General features: G+C 37.4%; 1 protein-coding gene across 1 annotated transcript in view; it reads right to left on the bottom strand.

The window, feature by feature from the left end:
• The window catches only part of GALNT16 (polypeptide N-acetylgalactosaminyltransferase 16), a 112,810-nt gene that overhangs the window by 32,469 nt on the left and 52,762 nt on the right, over window positions 1-27,579 (bottom strand). Inside the window, exon 2 of the mRNA XM_051977899.1 lies at window positions 715-872. Within this exon, the coding sequence (XP_051833859.1) occupies window positions 715-872 (158 nt within the window). The remainder of the gene's footprint in view (window positions 1-714; window positions 873-27,579) is intronic.

Below are 27,579 nucleotides of genomic sequence, written 5' to 3'. Positions count from 1 at the left end.
ATAGAGTGTAATGAAAAGAACATGTATCCTTAATCAAATCACTTCACTTGCCTTGTCTCGCTTTCTTCTTTCCTATAAAATGAGCATGTTGGGAAGTTGAATTCTGAATAAATGAAAAACCAATGAAAGCCCTGGAAGAGAGATAATGTAATATCTTTCCCTCACTCAGAAAAGTACACTATTAGGGTGGAATATTGTATATATGGTCAGATAAGATTTTTGCATTGGATATTTTTCTGTAGTCGCTAAAAAGGGTTCCATCTGGGGATGGGTGAATCAAATGAAATGAAATGAATCAAAAAATCTTTTAAAAATAAAATGAACAAGGTAAAATAAACAATCTTCAAGCTCTCTGTTAGTCTTAACATTCTATGGCACAACAGGATTTATCACAGAGAGTGAACTGAAGTGATTACATTATATATTAATAAACAAAAGTCACACAAGAAATTTAAATAAGAACTTCTTAACTTAAAAGGGAGAGGAGAAATGGAATTTTCTTAAAATAAGGGTTATAGAAAGAATAATAAGTAAGCATAACCTTGCCTATCTTCTTGGGTTGGGTTTCCAATCCTACTCTCTCAGATATTTTTCTCTAGTCTTAAGACTGATCTGCAAATCTCTTTACAAATAGAAAATTAAGGACCAAAAGCAGAAGGGCAGGGGTCACAGCTACAAGATTTGGTGGGGAAAAGGAGGAGGATCTGCTGGTACCTGTAATGGCGGGTGTCCCGGATGGGGCGGTCACTGCTTAGCTTGTCACTCTCCAGTTGGTTGAAGGCATGTTGCCTGTAGGGATCCTCTCCAGCCTTCAACAGCTTGGAGGCCAGGTATGCTTTCTCATCAAAGCTTCTTGTAGGGATTTTGGTGACCTGAAAAGGAGAATGGGAAGAGGCAGGGGGAAACACATGGATACATATGGAGGAAATGATACCTGCCATGAGACCCTATCATCAAGCTAGATCCATCTCTAAGGGACAGAGACTGGAAGCCCTCCTGAAGCCAGAGAGAGCACCCATGGATATAGCATACAGAGTAGTGGGTGACTAGCACAGTGCTCGGCCCACATTTGTCACTTGATAAATATGTGATGGATTTGATCATCAGGATCAGCAGGCTAAGGGTAAAACGCTGCAAAGGTGTGGACAAGGGGGAGCTTGTCCACATGGGAGCTGCATTTGAATACAAATGAATGCTCATAGGTTTGATGTCAGAGCTACCTGGCCCTCAGGACAAAGAAGAGATTGTACCTCCCTTTGGATATTTTCTTGCTTCTGAAATAGCCTCTTGTCAAAGCTTCTGGGTTATACAGCATGAAGTTTTATAAAACCAATGAGGAATAGACAAGTGAGCTTTCCTACTTATTTTCTCATAATCCCACAGCAGTACTTGAAGTGGGAGAAAAATTGGAAAGGAATAGCTGGTCAATGGAAATAGGATGGTTTCTAGTCCTCCAATGGGGAAGTAAGATCCCCCCTCATCCAGCTCTCCTTGCCCATCCTAATAAGTCAAGCACTTAGGAAGTGTGTTGAGATGAAATTCCTAAATAAATCTAAAGCAAATTATGTGTGTAATACTGGAAAGAAGTACACATAAGGAGATGCCTCTTCAATTTCTCACAATCTCCACATTAGCATGCTTGCACTTTAAATTTCACTTCCATGCAGAACTATACTGTCTCCAATTTAATTTAGTAAGTATTAAGTGTCTGCTGGGATGAGGCCTTGGGGTCTGGCTAACTTGTGATCATAAGCAATTTCTCCCACTTCTACTTCTACCCTTCAATGCTTCAAGTATAATAGCAATTACAAATTACAAATTTACAAATTACAATTACAAATCAATTGCTGATCAATCAGTTCTCATACAGAATTACCTATACCTACAAAATTATATCTTAGCAAATATGTAAATATATAGGTGAATAAATATGTCCATATGTGAATACATAGATGTTACAGGATACTGTGCTTGGTACCAGGGATATAAAAATTTTAAAAATGAAACAGTCCCTCTTTTCAAGGAACTTAACATTCTACTTAAGTTTTTCACTTCTCCCACTGCCTTCTATTCCACGCACACTCTCCTTTCCCCTTCATTATGGTCTCTCATTACTTATTACTCATTCCATATATCACAATTCTGCCATAGTTTGCTTCCATAGATAGACTTGAACTTATTGTCAGTCATTTTAATGATCCATTTAATGATTCAGAAGATAGCAATCTAGAGCCCTCATCATCACTACCACTATCATGGTAGGCCTTTTGCCATTCCTAATCTGCTGATCCCCATCCCTGAGTACCATTTGATTTTGGGTTTCTTTTTTCTCTTCTTTTGCTGATAGCCTTCCCAAACTCCTATTAATTCTAGGGCTTTCCCTCTATTAATCATTTTTCATTTATTCTGTAAATAGCTTGCTTTATATATATTTGTTTGCATGTTGACTCCTTCATGAGATTGTAAACTTCTCAAGGGCAGGGACTGTCTTTCTCCTCTTTTTATAGTTCTAGTATTTAGCATGGTGCCTGGCACATAATAAGCTCTTTTTTAAATTAATTAATTAATTTTTAAAAATAACTTTTTATTGACAGAACCCATGCCAGGGTAATTTTTTACAATATTATCCCTTGCATTCTCTTCTGTTCCGATTTTTCCCTTCCCTCCCTCCACCCCCTCCCCCAGATGGCAAGCAGTCCTTTACATGTTAAATAGGTTACAGTATATCCTAGATACAATAACATAATAAGTTCTTAATAAAATTTTATCATATTTGATTGTATTTTTCCAGATAGCTAAGCAATAACGAAGAGAACAATGAAAGGTACAAAATCTTAAGGTTCTTCACTGCTTTTTATCAGTGTTAGCTTGTCAGTTTATTTTCCACAATAACTTTTCCAAATTGTTTCCTCACTTCTCAAGACAACAAGATCATACCTATCCCCCTTACTTCTAGAAATGACAAGAGCCTTGTACTTCACTGAAAAGATTGAGGCCTCAATCTTTTACCTCAACCCCACCCTTGTAGAAATCAAAGAAATCAAACAACATTTATCAAGTGCCTACTACATGCCAGAAGCATCAACAACCACTATCTTTCTCTTCCCTTCTTTCCCAAGGGAAGAAATCACCCTACACCTTGCTAAAGAATTAATCCCTGTGCCCTTGACACCTCCAGAAGCTTTCTTCAGTGGTCATTTATTCAAATGCATGCTTCTGTCTTCTTTTCCACCAACTTTTCTCCATCTAACTGGACTCGCAATTTGTCCTTCCCAGTCCTAAAACGGTTTCTCCTTGAATTCATTTAGGTCCTATCTCATCCTCTTCCTCCCCAGAGTTACAAAACTTTTTGGTGGTGGGGGGGGGGGTGGATTGTCTATAGTTCTTCATTGGCAACAAGGTGGTGCAAGGGATAGAGTGCTGGGTCTGGAGTCAGAAAAACTCATCTTCCTGAGTTCAAATCTAGTTTCAGACATTTACTAGCTGTGTGACCCTAGGCAAGTCACATAACTTTGCCTCAGTTTCTTCATCTGTAAAATGAACTGGCGAAGAGATGGCAAACCATTCCAGTATCTTTATCAAGAAAACTCCAAATGGGGTCATGAAGAGTTAGACTCCACAAAAGCAAAACACATTTCCTTACTACCTTTTCTGTATCTGGTAATCTACTAAAACTGATCTTTAATGACATCTTATCTGCCAAATCCATAGGTTTGTTCTGTGTCCCCATTCTTGCTGATCTTTCTACAACATTTGATACTAGCAGATACCCTCTCCTGGATATTCTTTTCCCCTTCTGCATCAGAGATACCCCAATACTTTTAATTCTTTAAACATCCTTTCTCTTCCAAATCCCATAAAGTGGATAAACTTTGGAATACTCCTTCCTTCTCTTTTCTCACTAATACCGTCTTCCTTGACAATGGAAAACTATCATCTCTATGCAGATAAATCTCAAATTTATATTTCTAGCACTGACCTCTGCTCTGAACTCCCAACCAACATCCCCATCTGTCAACAAGATTTTTCTACAAGATATCCCATCAGTTTCTCGTACTCCAGGAGATGGAAACAATGCTTCTTGTCTTTCCTCACTAACAACTAGGCAGGTACAAATATATAATCAGAGTAGATGAAAGGGATTCTGAGAGAACTGGTTAAGACCTTTTGGAATAAATGGGATTTGTGCTGAGTCTTAAAAGAAATCAGAGAAACTAAGAGGTGGAAGTGAAAAGTTTAGTATTTTAGGTGTAAAGAAATATCATATTCAAGGAATTGAAAGGAGGCCAATAGTGCTGTACACAGAATGTATTGAGTATGAAAAGTATAAGAAGTATCCAGGTGACTGCAAAGGTGGAAAGGGTCCAGATTGTAAAGCATTTTAGATGTAAAAAGAAATTTATATTTGATTCTAAGAGTAATAGGGAGACAATGAATTGTATTGAGCTAGGGAGGTGATATAATCAAACTTAAGTCATAAATCACCTTGACAGCTCTTTTAGTGGAAAATAGATTGGACTGGAATAGGGAGACTAATCAGAAGGCCATTGCAATAGTCCAGGAGTGAGGTGATGAGGACCTGAACAAGGTATGTGGCTATCTATATAGGAGTAGAAAGAAGAGAACATATATAAGAGATGATATGACATTATAACAAATAAATTTAGCAATGATTGGGATATGTAAGAAAAGAGTGAGGAATGAATGATGACACTGATGTTAGAGGCCTGGGTAACTAGGACAATGGTGTCCTTGATGCTCTTAAGTTGGGAAGAGGGGAAAGTTTTGGAGGAAAGATGACTTCTTTTTTGGACATATTGAGTTTGAGATGCCCGAAAGATATCCAATTCGAGATGTTCAAAAACCACTTGGAAATGGAGCGCAGGAGAGATCTGGATATATAATAATAACACTATTAGCTAGGATGTTTATAGCAATTTAAGGTTTGTGAAGCACTTTACAAATTTTTTTTTCATATCATTCTCACAAAACATTGGGAGGAAGGCACTATTATTACCCACATTTTACAGATGAGGAAAGTAAGGGAGGCAGAAGCTAAATGACTTGTCCAGGGTCATATAGCCAGTAAGTACAAGCAGTTCTGCTATAACATAATATATTGTTCTCCAAAAGAACCTTCTTATGGGAAACTGAGTAATAAGAAAATCTATAGGTCTTAAAGGGGAAAATGGGAGTAAGTCACAATGCTAAAAAACAAACAAAACACAACTTTATAACTAACACATTAAAAAAAAGATAGAAACCTAATAAAAATGGTAGCATAGTTTTATGCATGATAAATGGTTAAGAAACACATAAAGCATACAATAAATAGTGTCTTTAGGCTGCTACTCAGCCTGCTTATGCATGTGGGCATCTGAAAGGATGCAGCTTGTGAATTATTATAAAATGGTGCAGTTTTCTGACTTTTCTGTGCCTTAAAGAAGAAATCTCACAGAAGTAAACTCGAAATTTGACTTACACTCAGAATGTTCCCAAATACACAGACTGACTGTATCTGAGGTTGGGTTTGAATTCAAGTCATCCTGGTTCCAGATTCAATACTTGATCACTACCCTGTATAGCTGCTTTATAAGGAATCGTCCTCTGGCTCATCACTGAACCAGGGATCTGATAAGCTCACCAAATGAGATGGTATTGTTGTGCTACAGTTCTCTTTTATTGACCTGACTCAGTTTCCCTAAATTTTTCTGCCTTGGTTTCCCTGAATTGTTTTGCTTCAATTGTTCTGCTCAATCCTGCAAAACCTCCCCTTCCTCTTAATCATCAGAATATTTAATAAGGATAAAAGAGCTTATATTTTAGAATATCAGAATGTCTCTCCCCACCCCAATCAGAATATCAGATACCGTCTTATTAAGATGCCCTTCCCCATCTCCGGTGCCTCTTCCCCTCCCCCCTCCCATCAGAGTCCCTTTCCCACTCTTAGCTCTCTGACTCTGCCCCTGCCTCAGTCGACCCCCTGTTGCTGACTCGTCTATATATGTCATTGAGAACTCACGTTATTTGCTGGACTCTTGGAGACCACAGTCTCATTTAGCTCTGAGACCAAACCATGGATCCATTTGGTCCCAGTAAATCTCTCCCTTTTAAATAAAATATTAAATACTCTCTAATCTCTATCTTGTCTCAGTTTCTCTGGCATTACAGTATAGAAAGAAAAGAGAAGAAAGAGCCTTGATAGACAGGGTTAGTTGCTTGGAATTGGAAAAGATCTAGCAAGGCAAATTGAGAAGAATAAGTCAAAAGGAGGAGGACCAGGAGTACACTCATGAAAACCTAGTAAGGAGAGACTATCCAGAAGGAGATCAACAGTATCAAATGTTTTTATTCACTCATACCTCCTTCTTTCTGATCAGTGTGCTTTGGTTCATGTGATTCCTGGTATATCCTCCCCTTTCCACCCACACCCTCTTTTTCATTTTACCCCCAGTCAATGCCTACTAACCCTTTAAAATCTCCTCAAATGCCACTTCTTTTCTGAGTAAATTTTGAAGATGGTGTGGAAAGACCAGAATACTAATGCATTGTTGATGGAGTTGTGAATTAGTACAATCATTCTAGAAAGCAGTTTAGAATTATGTAAAGAAAGTGGCTAAAATGTTTTGACCCAGAGATTCCAGGTATGTATCCCAAGGAAGTGATTGACAAAAAGGTATCATATACACTAAAATATTTATAGCAGCACTTTTTTTGTGGTAATAAAGAACTGAAAATAAAATAAATGCCCATTGATTGGGGAAATGCAAAACAAAATGTGATAACATGAATGTAAAGCTTCTTATTCTGTAAGAAACAACAAATAAGATTAATATAGTGAATCAGCAGGAAAAGACTTAAATGAATTGATATAATTCAAAAGTAAAGCCAAGGAAACAATATACACAATGATTACCATAGTGTAAATAAAAAGAACAACCCTCAAATAATTTAAAATGAATGTTGTGAAATTATAAAAAAATAAACAACCTTGGCCTCAGAGAAGAGATATAAGGAAAAACCATCCCCTGATTCTTTGCAAAGGTGAGGGCTACATCCATTGATGTATTGTGAATAGTTACATACAACATCAAATCTTTTCCATGTATATTGGTCATTTTCTTCTTTTTTAGTGTAAATCTACATGAACAGTTTTAGTCTCACATAAACTTTGTGTCTCACTTAATTCTTTGCTCAGGGCACTGTATATAGTACTAAAACAGATGAAATTCTCTGCCATTGAGGTATTTTATAATACATTTGGAAAGGAAAGATTAACATACATGATACTGCCTACAAAACAGATTGCATATACCCTGGGATCACCAGACATGAGACCACAAGTCCAAGATTTTCTTAGACAATCTTGATTTCAAGGACTCTGTCCTCTTGTTCCCCCTAACCAAGGAAATATCATAAACATGCCAACATTTTGGCAAATAGTATTGGAATGTGTGATGTCAGTAAATGTTATAATAAAAATACACATAAGCCACAGAGGAATGTGAACTCTAAAAGGAAAATCACGGGAGAAAGCAAAAGCATAATTTTGGAGGGGATTTGGACCAGACCTGTGATATCATCATTTTTTGGTTATTGTTCAGTCATATCCAGTTCTTCAAGGCCAGGTAGACCATACTATCTATGGGGTTTTCTTGCAGTGATTTGTCTTTTCCTTCTCCTCCTAAGGGGGAAGATTGAAGAGGGCTTGGTGAAGCGTTGAAGGGGGGACTCTAAGTAGGGGTATCACCTCTAAAGGAGTACTGAGAGGTTAACTACTTGTTCAGGGGGACACAGCCAGTTATCAGAGGTAACTTTTGCACTTGGGTCTTCCTGGCTCTATTCTATGCTAACTTAATTCATAATTATTAATTAATTCATATTATGATTATTCATTAATATTCATGTCAGTGGATGTGTACTGTAGTATATCTATATGGGATATATAATGGCCTACATATGGAATGGGTGTTATGGCAATGGTTATGATTACCTCAACTTTTCTAGTCATGATCAATCAATTAATCAATCAATGAATAAACATTTATTCAGCTCTACAATGTACCAGGTACTGTACTAAGGATACTAAAAGAGACAAAAGATAGTTTTCCTCCCAAAGAACTTACCATTTTTTCTTTTTTAAATTACTTTTAATAATAGCTTTTTTATTTTCAAAAATATATGCAGAGTGTTTTCAGCATTCACTCTTGCAAAACCTTGTGTTCCAAATTTTTTCTCCCTTCCTTCCTCTCACTCCCTCTCCTAGACAGCAAATAATATATATTAAAAATGTGCAATTCTTGTATAGATATTTCCACAAATACCATGCGGCACAAGAAAAATCAGATTAAAAAGGAAAACAAAAAACAAACAAATAATAACAAAAAGGTAAAAATACTATGTTGTGATCCATATTCAGCCCCCATAGTCCTCTTTCTGGATGCATATGGCTCTTTCCAACACAAGTCTATTAGAACTGACCTGAATCACCTCGTTGTTAAAAAGAGCCATGACTATCAGAATTGATCACTGTATAATCTTGCTGTTCTGAGTACAATGTTCTACTTATTTCACTTAGCATCACTTCATATAAGTCTCTCCAGGCTTTTCTGAAATCATCCTGCTAATTGTTTCTTATAGAAAATAATATTCTATAACATTCATATATCATTCAGCCATTCAGTTTTCAATTCCTTTCCACTACAAAAAGAACTACTACAAACATTTTTGCACATGGGGGGTCTTTTTCCTTTTTTATGATCTCCTTGGGTTACAGGCCCAGCAGGGACACTGTTGGATCAAAGGGTATGCACAGTTTGGTAGCCCTTTGGGCACAGGCCCAAATTGGTTTAATAAATTCACAGCTCCACCAGCAATGTATTAGTGTCCCAGTTTTCCCACATTCCCACCAACATCTATTATTATCTCTTCTTGTCATCTTAACCTATCTGAGAGGTATGTAATGATACCATTATATACCTCAGAGTTGTCTTAATTTGCATTTGTCTGATCAATAGTGATTTAAAGCATTTTTTCACATGACTAGAAATGTTTTTAATTTCTTCATCTGAAAATTGTCTGTTCATATCCCTTGACCATTTATCCATTGAGGAATGACTTATATTCTTATAAATTTGAGTCAATTCTCTATATAATTTAAAAATGAGGTCTTTATCATAACTCTTGTATATAAAATATTTCCCCCCAATTTTCTGCTTCCCTTCCAATGATATCTACATTGGTTTTGTTTGTACAAAAACTTTTTAACTTAATATAATCAAAATTATCCATATTGCATTTCATAATGTGCTCTAAGAATTTACAACCTAATAGGAGAGAGAGTACACAAGCAATATATATATCTGACTCTACTCTTTCTCCCCCAATTTTTCCCAACCTCTTTTGCAATCTTGCTTCTCCCACATATATTTGACCAAGGGTAACATGTTTATGCCAACCCTTCTGATGAATAATAATAAAAAATTTCATCAAAAATAAATGAATATTTAGAGTAGCTCTTTTTCAGGGCAAAGAATTGGAAATCGAGGAGATGCCCATCAATTGGAAATTGGCTGAATAAATTGTGGTATGTGATTATAAAGGAATATTATTTTTCTATAAGAAATGATGAACATCATGCTATCAGAAAAACCTGAAAAGTCCTCCATAAGCTCATACAAAATGAAATGTATGAAATATTATTTCATAGTAATAGTTAAATGGGATGATCATCTGTGAACTATGTTATTTTCAGCAATACAATAATCCAAGTGCTATATATCATGCTCGCTAACTTGTGATGAAAAACGCTACCCATACCCAGAGAAAGAACTGATTGTGTCTGAATACATACTGAAGCATATTTTTTGTTAACTTTTTTTTGAGGTTTTTTTTTGGGGGGGGGGTGTGTGGCAGATTTATGTTTTCTTTTGCAACATGACTTTTATGGAAATGTTTTGCACCAACTGCACATGGATCTTGTCAATACAGAGGGTAGTGTAGAGAGGGAGGAAGAGAATCTGGAAATCAAAATTTTAAAAACAAGTGGAAAAAATTGTTTTACATGTAACTGGGAAAATAAAATAGTAAAACAAAAAAAAAGAACTCAGGTAACTGAAAACCACAGCAAGATGGAGATGAATACTGCTCATTCCAAGGCACCAACCTGGATCTCTAGTAAATTGCCTAAGTGATTTGTGATTAGGGCCTTGAATTTCCTAGGCCTTTGCCTTGCAAAGTGTTTTAATAGAATCTCAAAGTTAGAAGGGACCTCAGAGGTGATTCAGATTTATCTGTCTTGTAATGTCTTGAACGACATTATTGGCCAGTAGTCATCCAGCTTCTTGAAGATTTCCAACAATGAATAATCCACCATCTCCTGACAGTCTATCCTTGGTTAGATCTAATTATTTGGATTTTTTTCTTAATGGTTCATTAAGAGGGTTCAGCCAGACAGTGTCTTTAAGAACCACATTAGCTACAGTAATGGGAATGTATGATTATGCAAGGCAAGCATATGAAACTTCTCATGTCCCTCAGTTTCACACAAAGAACTCTTGTCTCTCAAATCAGGCAGCCTCTTCCCAAGCTTTCAACATCAAAGCTAAAACTTCAGTGATCAACAGGATTTATCACATCTGGAATGCTTTAAGCTATCATGATAACTGTTCTCTAAAAGATAAAATATGTACTTTCATCCTGAATGGTCTAAGTTTTGGTTCATCACATGGAATCCTTCTTCACATGTGAAACCCCATCTCCTGTCTTCATGCCTTTTCATTGACTCTCTCTCTCAAGCCCTCTTTTTTCACCTCTACCTCTTAGAAATCCTAGTTTTCCTTATGGGGCCTCTGGGGCCATCTTCTACATGTGGTCCCTCCTGGTCCCTACAGTTGCTATTTTCTTCCCATGACTTCATGCTCGCTAACTGTGAGTGTGTCTCAAGGCTTTATCCTGCACCCTCTTCTTTTTTCCTTCCATAGCCTCTCCCAGATACAGATATTTATATCTCTCCCAAGCTCCAGGCCCACATCACCAACTCTCTTTTGGGTAGTTTGTAGGCATCTCAAACTCAACAAGCCCAAAGCAGTATTTTGTGGGAGGTTAAGAGGTTCTTCAAACAATTTTATCTATGTTCCTAATAGTCTTTGAAAAGGAAGAGGCTCCTGGGAGGGTGAGAAGAGGCAGGAACAGCTCTGAGGAGTGTGAGCTCTGAAAACAGAGAAGAGTAAGAGTTATGGAAGAACAGCTATGGTGTCTTGTAGCAGAGATAGTCGCCCAAGAGGAGAAATTGTTCCCAGCAGGAGGCAAAAATAGGGAGACCATAAGAACCACTTATCTAATAGAGATGCTGCATCCTGGGAGAGAAAAATAAGGATAGTATGAGATAATGAAGGCCATTCGGATTCCAAAGTAGAGGAAGCATGAATTACTTTAGCCATATGTGTTTTCTAAGTGTGAACCTCTCTGCTAGAGTCCATGCTCACTTTTTTTTTTTAACTAAAATAGCATTTTTTTTTACACATACTGCTCTTATGACAACATTTCAGTAAATACCCTTGCTTTGAGTTAATTATGTTGCTGGCTAACTATTAAAGATAAATGTACCAGTGAGGGAGCATGATTTATACTTTTAGAAGAGAAGATATCCAAAGTACCTTGGTCTCCTAGAAAGTGCTTCTAACTGGACATAGTCACTCTGAGAGGGTGGTTCCTAGGAGTGTTTTACACACACAAACACACTCATACACACATACACACATACAAATATATATGCAAATTAGTACTAAAAAGATAAACAACAATGTAGGACAAGTATTCAATCCATGTAAGGATATTGTTCTCATAGTATCATATGGTGGATACCTTTAAAGCTAATCTTATGGTCTCTCTATCTTGAATAATTCTCAGCTGGGAATTCTGGCAAAGCTTTGTCAGAGCTCTATCTCATTTTGGGCTCCAACTTTGGATTAGTCAAGCTTCAAAGACAGGCTAATGATCTCTGGCTAAACAATTTTTCTAGGCTGCTGTGAAACTTTGTTCTTATAATTTTATGGAGGGAGTCCATAGCAATATCTAATTGGTCCATTCAAACATAATATTTTACTCATTTGTTTACAAAGTTCATACAGAATATCTGTATTAGGGGACCAATAGCAAGTCAGCTGAATAAACTTCTGGTGGTAGGCTCTGACCAATCAATCATGGGCAAGTGGGGATCATCTAGGTGGAATTCTCCACAAACATTTTATTCCTGTAACAATAAAATGTGTAATAATTATTAAGTATACTATAGCCTAATATACTTGAACTTCCATTTCTATTCTAATTGGACAGGAGGGATGCACCAGACTTCTAGAGCCCTCAAAGCAAACATAACACACAAAGTCCTACAATAGAGAATTAGGGGCACCCCAAGTCCAGATGGTATCCACTGGGTATGTATGAATTATCAACACATTTCAGCCATTTCCAGCCAAGCTATCTGCATTTCAACCATCACTTTTGACCCCAGTATCAAACCCATAGCCTTGAGACTTCAGGCTTCTGATGGATAAGCCTTCACCTTATCTAGCCCAAACATATACTTATCATGCCATTTTTTGTCATTTTATGATGTAAAATGCTGTAAGAGCATTTCATGCTCTTATACCGTCTGTCCTTTCCCCCCCCTTCTTTTTTCCAGAAATGTCATATGCTCTGCATCTTCCATTCCTCACCTCAAGTCAATGCTACTATAGTCCAGGGACATAGACTAAAGATGGAGATTTAGTTTCTCATATTGCCTTACTGAGACTAGGTGAAACTGCTAGGTGTAGATTTCTTGCTAACCCCGTGCAGAACAAGACTCTCAGATACCAACCTTACTATAAAATTGAGTCCCTCCAGCTTTAGATCAAATAAAATCAACATTACCGTCCCTAGTAATGACATGTCAATCAATGACTCCATTCACCATTTCCTTTGACTTCTTATCCAAAACTTTCCTCCCTGGCTACTCCTCCCCTTATGTTTGGTGTCTTTCGCTATTAGAAAGTAAGTGCCTCAAAAGCAGGGGTTGTCTTACTTATATTTGTGTCCCTAGTCTTAGAACAGTGCCTGGCACATCATAAGTACTTAATAAATGCTTTTTTCATTTAATCTCTAATTCCTTCATTAATGCAATACCAACCTGCCCCACAAAATACTTTTAAGGCTTTGCCAACACACATTTCAGGGACAGGAAGGCAGAAGAAATGTTTTATTTCCTCCAAACCAATGCTGCTGTAACTCAGAAACATAAAATCAGGATGAAAGTTTGCATTTCTTCATGTTGCTTTAATGAGATAGAAAATTGCTGGTTGTAGGCTCACTTGTTACCTCAGTGCAGAATAAGACTTTTAAACACCCTCCCCACCCCCACTATAATGAAATAGAATTTCTCTAGTTTTTAACCAAAGCCAGTTGATGGCTGGTGCTTCAGAGCTCTGCAAAGAAAAAAAGGAGCAAGTTTTTAAATCTGTTCTCCAAATTCAGCATCATTCCGTGGCTTAAAGATGATCTCATTTCATGGCTCAGTTGGGAATTCGCCTGATGCTGTCATGTTTTGGACTGAGAGTGAGCTTAGAAAGGCTGCTGTGCTTGTTACTCCAAAGAATGTGAATGTTGGAGGGAGAGGTTGGGTGAGAACAAAAACCAAAAAAACCCAACCAACAGCAACAGACCAGTTTAAGATGTTCAGTTCTGATGAATAGTATCCAAGCAATGTTGGGGAGAATGTTGGGGAGGGAGGAGCATGTTAGCCCCTTCACCTCATTGCAACAATTAGATAGAAGATCCAGTTAGATCTGGGATACTCAGTGTATCTTCTCAGTCGCTAACCTCCAAATCATCCAACCCCTTTAGCAAGCAGAGGCAATAATCAATCTCTGATAGTGAAGGGAGGGAATAACTGGGTCATTTCCTTCTTTAAAATACACATTTATTCAGAAGCATAGGATCACTCCTAGATTTGGAGCTGGCAGTATCCTTATACACTCTCTAGTTCAATACTTTCATTTTACAGAGACAAAACTGAGCCCCAGAGAGATTGAATGCTCTATTCCAAACCACAGAAGTAGTAAGTGGGATATAGGAGGCTGCTGTAAGATAGAGAGAAAAAAGAGTGGAATTAGAGGTTTTAGGTTCAAATTCTGCCTCTGATGTTGATCTTTTATGTGACTGAGTCATTTAACATTCTGAAAGCTCAGTTATCTCATCTATAAATGAGAAGAATGGTCTTAGGTGGATTCTGAGACCCTCTTAGGCCCTGTGCTTTAGTAACTACAGTCTTTTACTTCATAATCCATGTCTCATTCCATTTCTCATAATGTTTAGATATGGCAGCTAGATGGACTTGGATCTGAAGTCAGAAAGACCCAAGTTCAAATTCTCCCTTAGATGCTTACTAATTGTGTGACCTTGGTCAGGTCTCAGCTTGTTTTCTCAACTGTAAAATGGGGGTAAAATAAAAAAATAAAAATAAAAATCCTGTCTCCCAGGATTATAGTGAGATTTAAATGAGATAACATAAGTAAATACTTTTGCAACTTTTAAAGTTAAGTATCTTTATTAAGATTTATTGTTGTCCTTACTACTAACAAAAATGTTCAGTGGCCAAGGACATCCCAAAGATAATACAATCTCTTTCCAAGAAACACTCACAATTTCTAAATGAAATCTGGTAAAATGAAATAGCAAGAAAAGTGTAGAAAGAGGAAACAATCACAAAAGAGCAGTCTGGAGAAAGAGGTGAGGTGGGTTTGGGTGTGAGGACAGAAGATGGGAAGGAAGTCACAGATTACAAAATATAGAATTGGATGAGACTTTACATAATCTTTAGTCCAATTTCCTTATTTTAGAATTGATTAAACCGAAACCAAGAGATTAATCTCTGTGATTTGCCAGTAAGCCAAAATTTGAATTCAGGACCTGAGATTTCAAGTGGAGTGTCCCTTCTACTATACAACACACTTTTTTTTTTTTTTTTCTTTTTTTTTTCCGCCCAGTACATAAACTGGGGAAGCTAAGTAGTGAAGTGGATAGAGTACCAGGAAGACTTGTCTTTATGCATTCAAATCCAGCCTCAGATATTTATTAGCTATGTGACCCTGGGCAAATTAATTAACCCTGTTTGCCTCAGTTTCCTCATTTGTAAAATGAGTTGGAGAAGGAAATGGCAAACTATTCTGGTATCACCATAAAGAAAACTTCAAATAGAGCCATGTCTGAACAACAACAACAAACATAAGAAATGTTGTCTTAGCATAAGGAAGGAATTGCTGTTTGCTGATCAACTCCCTGAATCATTGCCCACCAAGTTAGCCAGATAATTGGCTCCTTAGCCTCCCAGGTTCTAGCAATAGCAGTATTTCTTCTGGAGTCCTGACAGCCACAATGCAGCTGCAGCAGCCTGAGCCATTACCACAGCTAAATGATAGAGGGTGTACAGTGGAAGACTCAGAGGAACCTGAGTTTAGGCATTTAGTGACAGTATTTCCTTAGGCAAAGAATCTTAACCTCTCTGAACCTCATCTTTCTCATCTGTATAATTGTAGTAATAGCATTTTCTCTCACAGAGTGGTTGTTAAGGCTGAAACCTTTAAAAGCTGTGTACAGATCAGTTATTTATGTTAATGTTGTTATTTAGGTTCTGTTTGACAGTGGGTTCTGATTTACCTCGTCAAATGTCTATAGTTCCAAGGGTGGACTTAGGTCTTAGAAAGGGACATCTACTACTGGTCATATCTTACTGGAACTGTAAGTCCTACAGGGAACTTCCTGGGAACTATCCCAGTCTTAGTTTCTACATCACTGCCTTTGACCTCTCTCATCCCATCCTTCAGTCATTCTTCTGTTTTCATGAGTTTTCTTTGTTGTTGTTGTTTTTTCCAATTAGAGCAGTTACCCTAGTATACCTCTTCCAAGATGAGTCACCTCCTAACCTGGAAGAGAAGTACTCTTTTGTGGCTCTCCCCATCTAAGATGTCAGTTTTGATAAGAGCATCAATTCTAATTTTCCATACTTGTTCAATTCCAAAATCTTTTTTTTTTTTAACTCACAAAAATCTTTTCAATTCCTTCATTTTCTGTCTCATGACAAGAATGGTTCTCGTATATAGCATATTTATACAAATGATACACACATTCATATCATTGGCCCTGTTGGTTATTGGACACCAGTATCCTAGTAGTTAATAGTACCACGTTCCATTCTGATCCACTAATGGACTTTAAAATCTTTGATTTAGCAAAATTAAATTAGTGAAATAAATTAGATTGCATATTTCATATTACTTCCTTTTACACACTCTAAGGCCAGACCAAGAGGTTAGTTAGGTGGCAAGTGAAGAAGATTCATTTTCCTGAATTCAAATATGGCCACAGACTTTTATTGGTTATGTGACCTGAGCAAGTCATTGAATCCTGTTTTGTCTTAGTTTCTTCATCTGTAAAATAAGCAAGAGATGGAAATGGCAAACCACTCCAATATCTTTGCCAAGAAACCCTCCAAGTGGGGTCATGAAGAGTTATACACAATAGAAATGAATGAATAACAAGGCCAGACCAAACTGTACTTCTTATTCTTTTTCAGAAAATACTCCATATCTCCCAGCTCTCTGTTATCTTCTATACCTGGAATATTCTTGATCCTCAACTACATTTCTTAACATCAATTTCCTCCAAGATTCAGTTCAAGCATCACCTTTCCTGATCCCTTTAGTGGCTAAGTGCTCCCTCCCTCTAAATTAATCTGTATAAATTATATAAACATTATATGCATATATTTATAATACTTATACTTTCTTTAAACAACTTAGGCTTGAGTTGTTTCAACTGTGTGCTATATATTTTTCTCATTATTATTCTTTCTTACTGTTTTTTATTCATTCTGATCTTAGCTCTGATGAATCAGTGAATCTGATGAATATACACACAGCTGATTCAAGGATAATTTCTAAGTGGATAACAAATCTTTTCCTATTAAAATAAAATCTGTTTAATTCTTTGGTAGCATTCTCCATGGAATTCTATTTCATCAAAAGATGGGGCAGTATTTATTTATCAATGCCTTAACTTGTTTACTAGATCTGGAGGCCTTTTTCTGTTATTAATATTTTCCCTGTTAATTTATCTACTTATGTTCAAGATTTCTGAGTTTCATTCTTCCCAAGATTTGGGGTAATTTCATCTTTTTTCCTTATTCACTTTCTGGTCTTATCCTCTCTGGGTCTCAAAGTGTCTTAGCCACCTCCCACACTGGGCAATTCATGGTTCAACCAGTCCATGTGTCTGTCCCAAGTGAGCATTGAGTGGTTAAAACTAGCGCTAGCTGTATGCTGTGTTCTTTCCCCTGCGCTTAGTTACAGTGTTACACAGCCCTACCACACCCTCTGTAGGGTATCCTGTCCTTCTCCCTCTGAGCAGTTCATAGAACTGTTTGTTTGCCCCAGAATAGGCAGAAATGCCATGCTGGTACTCCTGAGTTATCTGACCTAACACCAGCAGTTGAGAGCTTTGCAATGATACTCCTACAGGTTGTGTCCCCTGAGAGGGTTTTGCTCCTGAAAGGCTGCCATCTGCCAGACTGTCTGTCTGTCATTACCCAAGCAAGATTCCACAGTCTGAAGTACATGGCATTATAAAGATGATGGAGGGACTGGCTGTGGGGTCTGGTTTTGTTGCAAGCCTTGATCCACATATTAGGTTCTTGGATCTGTTAATGCAGCCTATTGGTATCTTGGAAGGTGGGTAATGTTAAGTGAACGCAGAATCAGTGAGCTGTTTTTTGCCTTCTTTTGGATTCTTTTGGAATCCTTTGGATTCTAAATTTTTGGATTTAGCATGGAGACCGCTAAAGTTGCTTATCTTTGATGCATAATTTCTGTTTTTGATAGGTTCAAAAAGTGATGGAAGATCGGAGAAAAGGCCTGATTCTCCATCTTGTTCAGAAATCTGGGTTGGTACATTTTTGAAGCTCCCTTTGTCCCAAATATAAAGTAACGTAAGCTCCAATGCTCAAGGTCACTGAAGATTTCAAATATCATGTGACATTTCCCAGAACAGGTCACAGGCAAGCTGGATGTCTAGGTTTAAGACCAGCACAGGTCCTTTAGGACAAGAAGGCATTTTGCTACTTGTGAAAACTGTATCTCTTTGCCTTAAATCTAAGAAGATCTTTGTATTTGTATCTTCTTTGTTTAATACAATGCAGGACAGTTAAATGATTGTTGATAAGTAAAAGCAGCCTGAGATGAAGAGTCCAAGACAGATTTGGAGAGTCCAGACCAGCCACAAGACAAACAGGGAAAGGAAATCTGGGGGCACCAGGAGTCAAGGGAAAATAGAAGTACAATAGCTGATGCCCTTAGGCTACTTTCCTTTGAATCTAAAACCCCACCTTCCTCAAGAAGCTTTTTTCTGATCCCCTCTTCATGCTGGTCCTCTGTTGATTAGGTACAATTTATTCTGCCTACATCTTATTCATACATAATTGTTTGCATGGGTTGACTGTTAACTCCTTGGGAGCAGAGACTGGATTTTTTGCTTATTTGTTTTTGTTTTTGCCTTTCTTTTTATTTACACTTATTTATATACATATTTATATGTCTGACTCATAGTAGGAATTTAAATGCTTATTGACTCAAAGAAGAGCTGGGGGTAGGATACTGGCACTTAATTTTTTTTTTTTTTAAAGCAGAACAGGCTGACTGGAATTTAGACTAGAATTTAGAAACAGTTAGTCTTTTTTCCCCCTCCTTCAACACAAATGGAAACACAAATTGATAGCTATGGATGTGCATTCCAAAATGCTAATTGCTGCTCTCAGACACTTCTTGTGGTATTGTTAGAGATGTGTAGTTAAGGCAAGAATAAGACTGCTTCCAGGTTTTCCTGTAGTATTTTGGGTCTGGGTACCTTTATCAAGTTCCCACCATGTGTCTAGCACTATGTTAAGCACTAGAAATACAAATATGAAAAAGAAAGGCAATGCTTACCTTCAGGGAAGTTACAATCTAATGAAGGAAGATACCTTAGGAAAAAAAGCTGAGAAAAGGCGCAGTGGGCAGTGAGGGTAATAGGGGAAAGTATCTACATACCTTCATGTAGACTTGGCTGGCCATGACCTGCCAAAAAGACTGGTATAGTTTTACTCTTACAATTGAAAGGGAAATTATCCATTATATCAAGGAGAAGCTATGCTATATTGCCCCGGACCTCAACAAGAGATGGCCCCTGCTGCTTCATCTGTCAATGAGAGATTCAGGTGGCCAGAGGCCCTCTTCCAATCATCATTCCTGGGTCTGGAATCCTGTAACAGTCATGAGACTACTTTCAATTTTTATCATGAAGTGTGATGTTGATAACTGAAGGATCTCTGTGACAACATAATGTTTTCTGGTGATACTGCCATGTACTCTGGTATTGCCAACAGGATGCAGAAAGAAATTACAGTCCCTACACTAGCACAATGAAAATTAAGATCACCATTCTCTCTCAACATAAGTATTCTGTCTGGTTTAGTGGCTGCATTCTGACTTCTGTCTACGTTCCAGCAGCTGTGGATCAGCAAGCAGGAACAGACCATCATGAATGCTTCTTAACAGACTGCTAGCAGATGTAGAACACTTGCTGCATGAGTATTCACAAAGTATAAATTTGTCCTGGCAAATATATACCTCATGTTAGCCCCATGAAACCGGAATAAGCCTTCTTTAAAAAGACAAACATCTGCACTTTTTAGATTGTTAAACCATTACTGATTTGATCTCACATTCAAGTTATCAGTTATTCCCTTGCTGTACATTTTAGCATACTTTAGATTTATCTTTGATCTAACTTCTAAATTCTGTCACTTCTTGTTTTAGTTAAGGCTAAGAGTTAACTTCCATAAATTTTTTGTTTGTTTTTTTCTTTTCTTTCTTTCTTTCTTTTTTTTGCTGAGGCAATTGAGGTTAAATGGCTTGCCCAGAGTCACACAGATGTTAGATATCTGAGGCAGAATTTGAACTCAGGTCCTTCTTACTCCAGGATCAGTGCTCTACCCACTGCACCATCTAGCTGTCCCAACTTCTATAGAATATTGCCCTGATAATATAGCATATTATCTCTGTGACCTCCTCTGTTTTGAAATATTGCATAATGTTCATTCATCTCCCAAAGCATTTTATAAACCTTAAAGCACTACATAAATATCAGTTGTTATTACTATTTTTATACAATCTTTCTGGTTAACATTCATCAGCTGTACAGTTTAGTTCTACAAATATCTGACCTGCTGTGTCATTTTCAGTAATGTCTGACTCTTTGTGACCACATTTAAGGTTTTCTTAGCAAAGATACTGGATTAGTGTGCCACTTCCTTCTCCAGCTCATTTTATAGATGAGGAAACTGAGGCAAACAGGATTGAGTGATTTACCCAGGGTCACACAGCTAGTAAGTGTTTGAGGCCAAATTCAAACTCAGCAAGATGAATCTTTTTTATTTCAGGTGTAGCACTCTATCCATTACACCACCTAACTGTTGATATCAAATCTCTATAGGGTACATAAAAGTCAGATTTTTAGTATCTAAAAGAGTTGATTTGCAGAATTTCTCTAGTAAGGCTGGCAAGAGTTTATTAACTGTATGTGGCATCTTGCTGTTATTCTAGCATCATTGCATCCAATGCTAACAAATTGAATCTAAGTCTCAAGAACCAGTGGTATTTTTTCTTAACTCAGTTTCCCCCAATATCATAAGGCTAAGTTACAAAAATGTTTGCATTTGCAACTTGTAAATTTGTACATCTAGTTAATTTATGCAAGATTTTTGTACATTGCCTTACTGTTCTCAAATGACATTAGAATGCCAAAATTTGCAAATCATCCTAGAGCAGAAAATTGTAATTAATACCCAACATGTCATTGTATAAGAAAAAAATAAAAGTGCTCAAATAAACTGAAAAAAAAAAGTGGGGTCATGTAGAATCTATCAAGAGAGACTTCTTCCTTTTGTATTTCAAATAGAACTTGCCCTTTAACATTATGAACACCTTTGGTAAGTATATATCTCAATTATTGCTACTAAGAAGACTATTAAACAATGATCTCTGTGGCCTCCTATCTTGAAATTTTGTATGGTGCCCACCCCCCAAAGTAGTTTGTAAACCTTAAAATAAACCTTAAAATACTATATAAATGTCAGTTGTTATTACTATTTTGTAAAATCTATTATTATTCTTTTAAAAAAATTTGTATGGGAGGTATTTGGTTTAAGGAAAATCTTTCACACTATATTTTGCTCTAGTAAGTCAAATGTGTTTTTTGTAATCACAAAATAATAGACACAGTGGGATCTTATTTTCTCTGGCACTCAGTCAATTGGGTGGTTGTGAAAATGTGGCTTGCTGCAGAAAATTATCTTTTTTTTTTCTTCTTTTTTTTTAGAAAATTATCTTAAAAGACTGCCTATTCAGTAAATGGCTTGCTTTTTGTCATAGGACCTTCTCAGTGAGAACCATGAGCACTCAAAAAAAAAAAAAAAAGTCAGTTTGGCCATCCAAAGAAAAAAAACAAAGATGATGAATAATGTCTATTGCCCCAATTATAGAGCTGAATATTGAGTTAGTCCACTGGTGTCTCTCTCTCTTTGTTTCTTTCTCTCTTGTTCTCTCTATATGTATATATATATATGTCTTGAGATTTTTTGTTATTTGGTTTTTTTACTTATAAACAAGGAGCTGGGCACAGAATTGAATAGGAGGAGGAGGAAGAAGAAGAGCAGAAAAATGGGCTTGGTTACATTGGGAAACCGCAGTATTTTCAATGATCCCAAAATGTTTTCTACATAAAAACCTATCATTTAAATGTCTTTTCCCAGGATGTTATGAAATAAGGAATCACAGAATGCCATAATGTTGGAAAGATAACAATTTCAGGTGACACATGTCAGGAGAAATCTATATGAGAGGTATAAATAGGTTGGAGAACTTTACCAAAAAAAGCAACACAAAAGACTTCAAGGATATGTATGACTGAAAAAGGAGGTAAATTAGTCTTATAGCAAGAGAAAGAGATGATAAACAGATGTGGTGTTTTTCTTCTTTAAAATATAAAAATAATGGTTCTCTCTGGGAGCAGGTTTCTTGGGGAGGTTTTCAGGAGGCAGCCTTAGTTTCAGTTAAAAGTAATAATCATCCAAATGCAGCCAGGTGCTAAAAGTTCAGATCTTTTATTGTCTCCAATATAGCTCCATTAGTTTTCTTAGAGGCCTTTCTCTTTTCTTGGTTCCAAGAGCTCCCTCCGAATGTCTCCAAATCCAAAGGTTTGTCCTTCAGCCTCCAGCCAGCACCAAGGTGGAAGATGCAATGAATCTCTCTTGCCTCAGAGAGAGGGCTTCTGGCTCTCAATCTCCCAGAGTGCTCTGTGTCTGTCCCAGAGTGCTCCTGACCCTAAGAGCTTCTTGCTTATATGAACTCTCTAAAGGTGTGAACACAAGCATTGTTTCTATTAGTTGTACTTAGTACCTTGTTTCAAGTTCTGGCCCATAACATCTCCTTGTAAGATCAAATCAATCATACTGAACCATGCTAAATTAGATAATTATTGTCTCTATCAACTCTAATGATTTAACAGTTTGTAAAGATTCCAAAAACTAGACAACCTACTTTTTACAATTATATCACTGAATTAAGGATCTGTAATCCCTTCAGGGTGGGAATTCCCCTTACCAAGATAGAAAAAAAAATCCACATAAAATTTTTAATTTAAAGAGTATATTGAGGTTCACTTGCCCATGGTCATCCAGCTAATATGTGTCAGAGTCAGGATTTGAACCCAAGGTTCCATGACTGCACACCCAGCATTTTATCTCTATTGCCACATTGCATTGATATCTACGAAATATTGAAAAAAGCAAAAGAAGGCTTCTAGTGTATAGGTTCAGTCTCCTATGTAATATCTACAGAAAAACATGAACAAAAATTGCTCTGGATGAGATGGTATCCTTGGGCTGTGAGCTATAGTAGAAGGAAAAGCCAATTACAGATTTACTGAAGGAAGGAGGATATTTTTTTCTAATAGCTGTTCAAAGCTTCATTAAGCTTGAGTGGTAGATGAGTGTGTATTCTAAGTAATTAGCGAAGAATAATCCAGGAAACTGTTTCCCCACTGCATGTATACTTTGGCTTTTGGTTATTCTACTCTCCACTTGAGGTACTTAGTGTGGTATAGAAGATAGGACCTGAAGTCAGGAAGCTGGAATTCAAATCCTCTGTTGCCAAGTTACCTTCATAGCATCTCTCATATATGCCCCTTTTCTTTTCTTCCATCACCCTGGAGCAGGCTTTTGTCACTTCACATCTGGACTACTGCTGGTCTCTCTGTCTCAAGTTCACTCTCCACTCCAGTGGTTTCCTATCACTTCCAGGATTGAATGAAAAATCTTCTCTTTGGAATTAAAACCTTTTATAACTTGATCCTCTTCTGCTTTCCAGTGTTCTTCCACCTTACTCTCCCATGCTCTACTAACTTATATACTCTTACGTGGTGCTGCTTCTCATTTTCCTACCAGCTGCTCTGCTTGGTTTTGACTCCTTGAACAACATGATTTTCCTCAGAATAAGTTACTCATCAGAAATCTCATCATCTTGAAAATCACTTCATCTTTAATACTTAATCACCTCTTCAATATCCTTAGTTGCTGGCTTCCCTCTGACTGGAGGGCTCAAAGGCAGAGCAAAAAAAAAAAAAAAAAACCTCCTCTGAAACCCCCCCCCCTTATTTAAAACTCTTTTTATTTAAAAAAATTTAAAACTTCATTTTAAAAAAAAAGAATTTCTAACTCTTCATTTCTTTTTTTGTTTTTAAACTTTTTTTTTTAATAGTAACTTTTTATTTTCAGAATAAATGCAAAAGTAGTTTTCAACATTCACCCTTGCAAAACTTTATGTTCCAAATTTTTTCCCCTCTCTTCTCGCTATCCCCTTCCCCTAGAAGATAAGTAATCCAATGTAGGTTAAACTGTTGTGCCACAGTTCTCTTTTAATGTCCTGACCCAGTTTCCCTAATTGTCCTATTTAGTTACTCTGCTCAGGTTATAATCTTTCCCTCTTAATGTTTGATGAAATAAAGATCTACCTCAGTTGTTCTGCCCCAAAATCCCGGGCTATAATCATTCCTTCTTAATGTTTGACAGGATAAAGGCCTATCCATTTTAGACATCATTAGAATATCAGTAACCTCTCCAGTACCTCCCTCAATTGTGTCATCCTAGGTGCTTCCCCCCATTAGATTATCCCCATCCAGGTACCTCCCCTGTTATGTCATTGTTCTTATTATCCTATAAAAGAGTCTTGCTGTCTAATGCTCAATGCTGGATTTTTTGAGACAATAGTCTTGTTCAGCCCTGGGACCAACCAGTACATCTCTCCATTTAATAAACTATTAAATTGGTCTCTATCTGTCTTGCTCAGTTTCTCCGGCATTACAAAATATGTACAATTCTTCTATATATATTTCCACAATTATCTTGCTGCACAAGAAAAATCAGATTAAAAAGGAGAAAAAATTAGAAAAAAGCAAGCAAACAACACAAAAAAGGTTGAAAATACTATGTTGTGATCCACATTCTCACAGTTCTCTCTCTGGATGCAGATGGCTGTTTTTATTATAAAACCATTGGAATTGGCCTGAAGCCAATTGTTGAAAAGAGTCATGTCCATTAGCAATTCTTCACTTTTTACTTGCTACTCTTTGACTCCATGAAAATAATGCCCCAACATGGGGGTACCCTTGAAGAGGGGACCCCAAAACTCTAAAAATGCTTGAAGGAGAAAATCTCCTTCAACCCTGCCTCAGTGAGAGACCACCCCAGGGAATCAGATAAAGTGGTTTACCTAGGCAGGGCTGATTTAGTCTTGGGCTAGAGAATTCCAACCCTATTCAAATGTAGATCTTCCATTCAATTCAACTCAAGCTGTACTCAGCCCCATGAAGAGCAACCCCCAGCCCATAGCCAACTTGAGCTGTCCCAGCCCCCACTAAGACATTCAATATAAAAGAGCCAAAATAAAACCCTCTCTTTGCAGAGATTCCAAACATGCCAGCTGTGCTATGCTTGGGATGCCAAGGGCCTCGGTCCACTGGAACATTCTTTTCCACCCTCTCTTTACCCTCACCTATTTCCCTAACCAGACTTTATGCTTCTCTGTCAGGAATTCTAACGTTACTTCCGATCCCCATAATAAACCTCTTTTATCAATCGAGATTTTTGGGTTAGTAAATTCCTTTACAGAAAATCTGTCCTGCCAGAAGGGAGTCCCCAAAACTCCCTACCCTTGTGCCGAATCCGAAAGGGTTGCAGGGGAGCCAAACCTCTCCATTTGATTCCCTGAACCCCAAACCTGCCACTAGACCTTACCACTGAACTCTGACCACCAGAAACTCTAATCTCATTTGGTTCCCTAAATTTAAACCTATTGATGTGGAAAAGATTCCCTTCTTTGTGATTCCCAACCCTCCCTAGTTAAGGTAACTACCCTTTGACTCACAAATCCTGGTCCCTTTGTATTCCAATAGAAGATCTGGGCCTATCCCAGCCCCAAACCAGATCTGAGCCAACTTGGGCTACATCCAAAAGACCCTCTAGCTAAATCTCCCATTATAAAAGAGACACACTGGGACCCCCTCTTCACAGAGGTCCCAAACATACTAGCCATGTCAGAACTTTCTGTCCACTGGACCCTCTGTCCGGTGCCCTTCTTATCTCTACCTTCACCTATACTTTAACCTTGTGATAAAACTCTTTTATCAATCTAGCTTTTTGGGCCGATAAATGCTTTTATTGAGGACTCATGCCGCTACTAGACCTCATTTACCACCGTATCCTTGTGCTGAATCCAAGGAGGTTGCAGGGGGGCTTTATTTGACTCCCTATACCTCAAACCTGCCACTAGACTCAACTAAACCCTAATTTCATTTAGGTACCCCAAATCTAGACCTCATCATTATCACCCTCTGCTTACTCCTCTACCTTTTTGGTTTCCTTTTGTGAATTGTTTTTCACCATTAGATTATAAGCTTCTTGTCTTTTTTCTTAATTTGTATCCTCAATGCTTACATAGTACAGTGCCTAACACATAATAGGTGTTTAATAAATGCTTATTGACTGTAAGACTGCTTCTTATACAAGACACTCCATCTTCTGATTGAGCATTTTGATTGACTATATCTGGAACATACCCTAAATATGAAAGGCTCTTGCTCCCCATCTCTGCTTCTTGGCTTTCTTCAAGTCATCTAAAAATTTCATCTTATACAAAAGAAATTTTTTTATTCCCATTAATATTAGTGTCTTTCCTTTGTTAATTATCTCCATTTTATACAGAAAATATCATTTTTGTGCACAGATGTTTACGTGTTATCTTCCCATTAGAATGCAAGTCTTGAGAGCACAAACTTTTTGCCCTTTCTTATATCCTCAGCAAATGAAACATTGCCTAGCACATAATAAGCACTTAATAAATGCTTGTGGAGGCAGCTAGGTGGCACAGTGGCTTCAGTTTCCTCATCTGTCAAATGTGTTGGAGAAGAAAATGGCAAACCACTCCAGTATTTTTGCCAAGAAAACTCCAAATTGGGTTATGAAGCACCAAATATGATTGAACTGACTAAATACCAACACACACACACACACACACACACACACACACACAAAACATCCTCAGACTTAGCCCATTGCAGGACATGTGGTAAACACTTAATACCTGCTTTGTGATGTATTGTCAGGATCTGTGTTACACAGATATAGATAAGGAAAGGAGAGAAAAGGTGTTAGATAGCTGGGTTTCAATTCCAGCCTGGTTTTGTTACATATCCAACTTAGGAGACATGAGTATTCTTCTATAAACAAAGCTTCTCCTCTCCTCAGTCAGTACACATGATCCCACAAGGCTTCTTCCCAGCTGCAGATCAACTGAATCACTTTGCTGCATCAAGATAAAAGGGGGTCAGAAGAAGGGACAGGGTGGTGGGTTCCATCCTAACTCATATCGTCTCCACATGCTTTTCTTACTTCTCACTGATAGTGTGTCTATTTAAGGGAAAATGTGTCTCAGGCTTATAGGGAAATGTTATACTGCTACTTTTCTTATTAAATACTTTGAATTAATCAAGCTAATAGAAAAGCAGACATATCTGGACAGTCCATGATCCATGATTTTCAATGGATATGGGCCCTCAGAGTACCTTGAACTTGAAGTAGCCTTGTTTGGGGGACCCACTATGTGAATTGGGAGAGGTGTCCCAAGTGCTCCATGAAAAAGAAAGAAATTTGCCTTGAATCCTCAAAAATGACTCTGTTGCCCATTTCCACTTCTTCCCCAAGACTTACATGATGTAATAACATCAAACCTTCAAATTCAAACCTTCAGGATCAAAAGGAGATCCTAACAGGGAAAGCTTCTAATCAGAAGGCTATTTATATGTGCTCTTAGTAGCACTCCCTCCACTTTACTTTTTCATGGTTTTTACATACAGGAAGTATGAACAGGGAATCCTGACTTATATACATCTTATTCT

This window comes from Antechinus flavipes, chromosome 2 (genome assembly GCF_016432865.1).
Source record: "Antechinus flavipes isolate AdamAnt ecotype Samford, QLD, Australia chromosome 2, AdamAnt_v2, whole genome shotgun sequence".
NCBI classification, from domain to species: domain Eukaryota; kingdom Metazoa; phylum Chordata; class Mammalia; order Dasyuromorphia; family Dasyuridae; genus Antechinus; species Antechinus flavipes.
The sequence above is the reverse complement of the archived record's forward strand: the minus strand, read 5'-3'. Positions and strand labels throughout refer to the sequence as shown.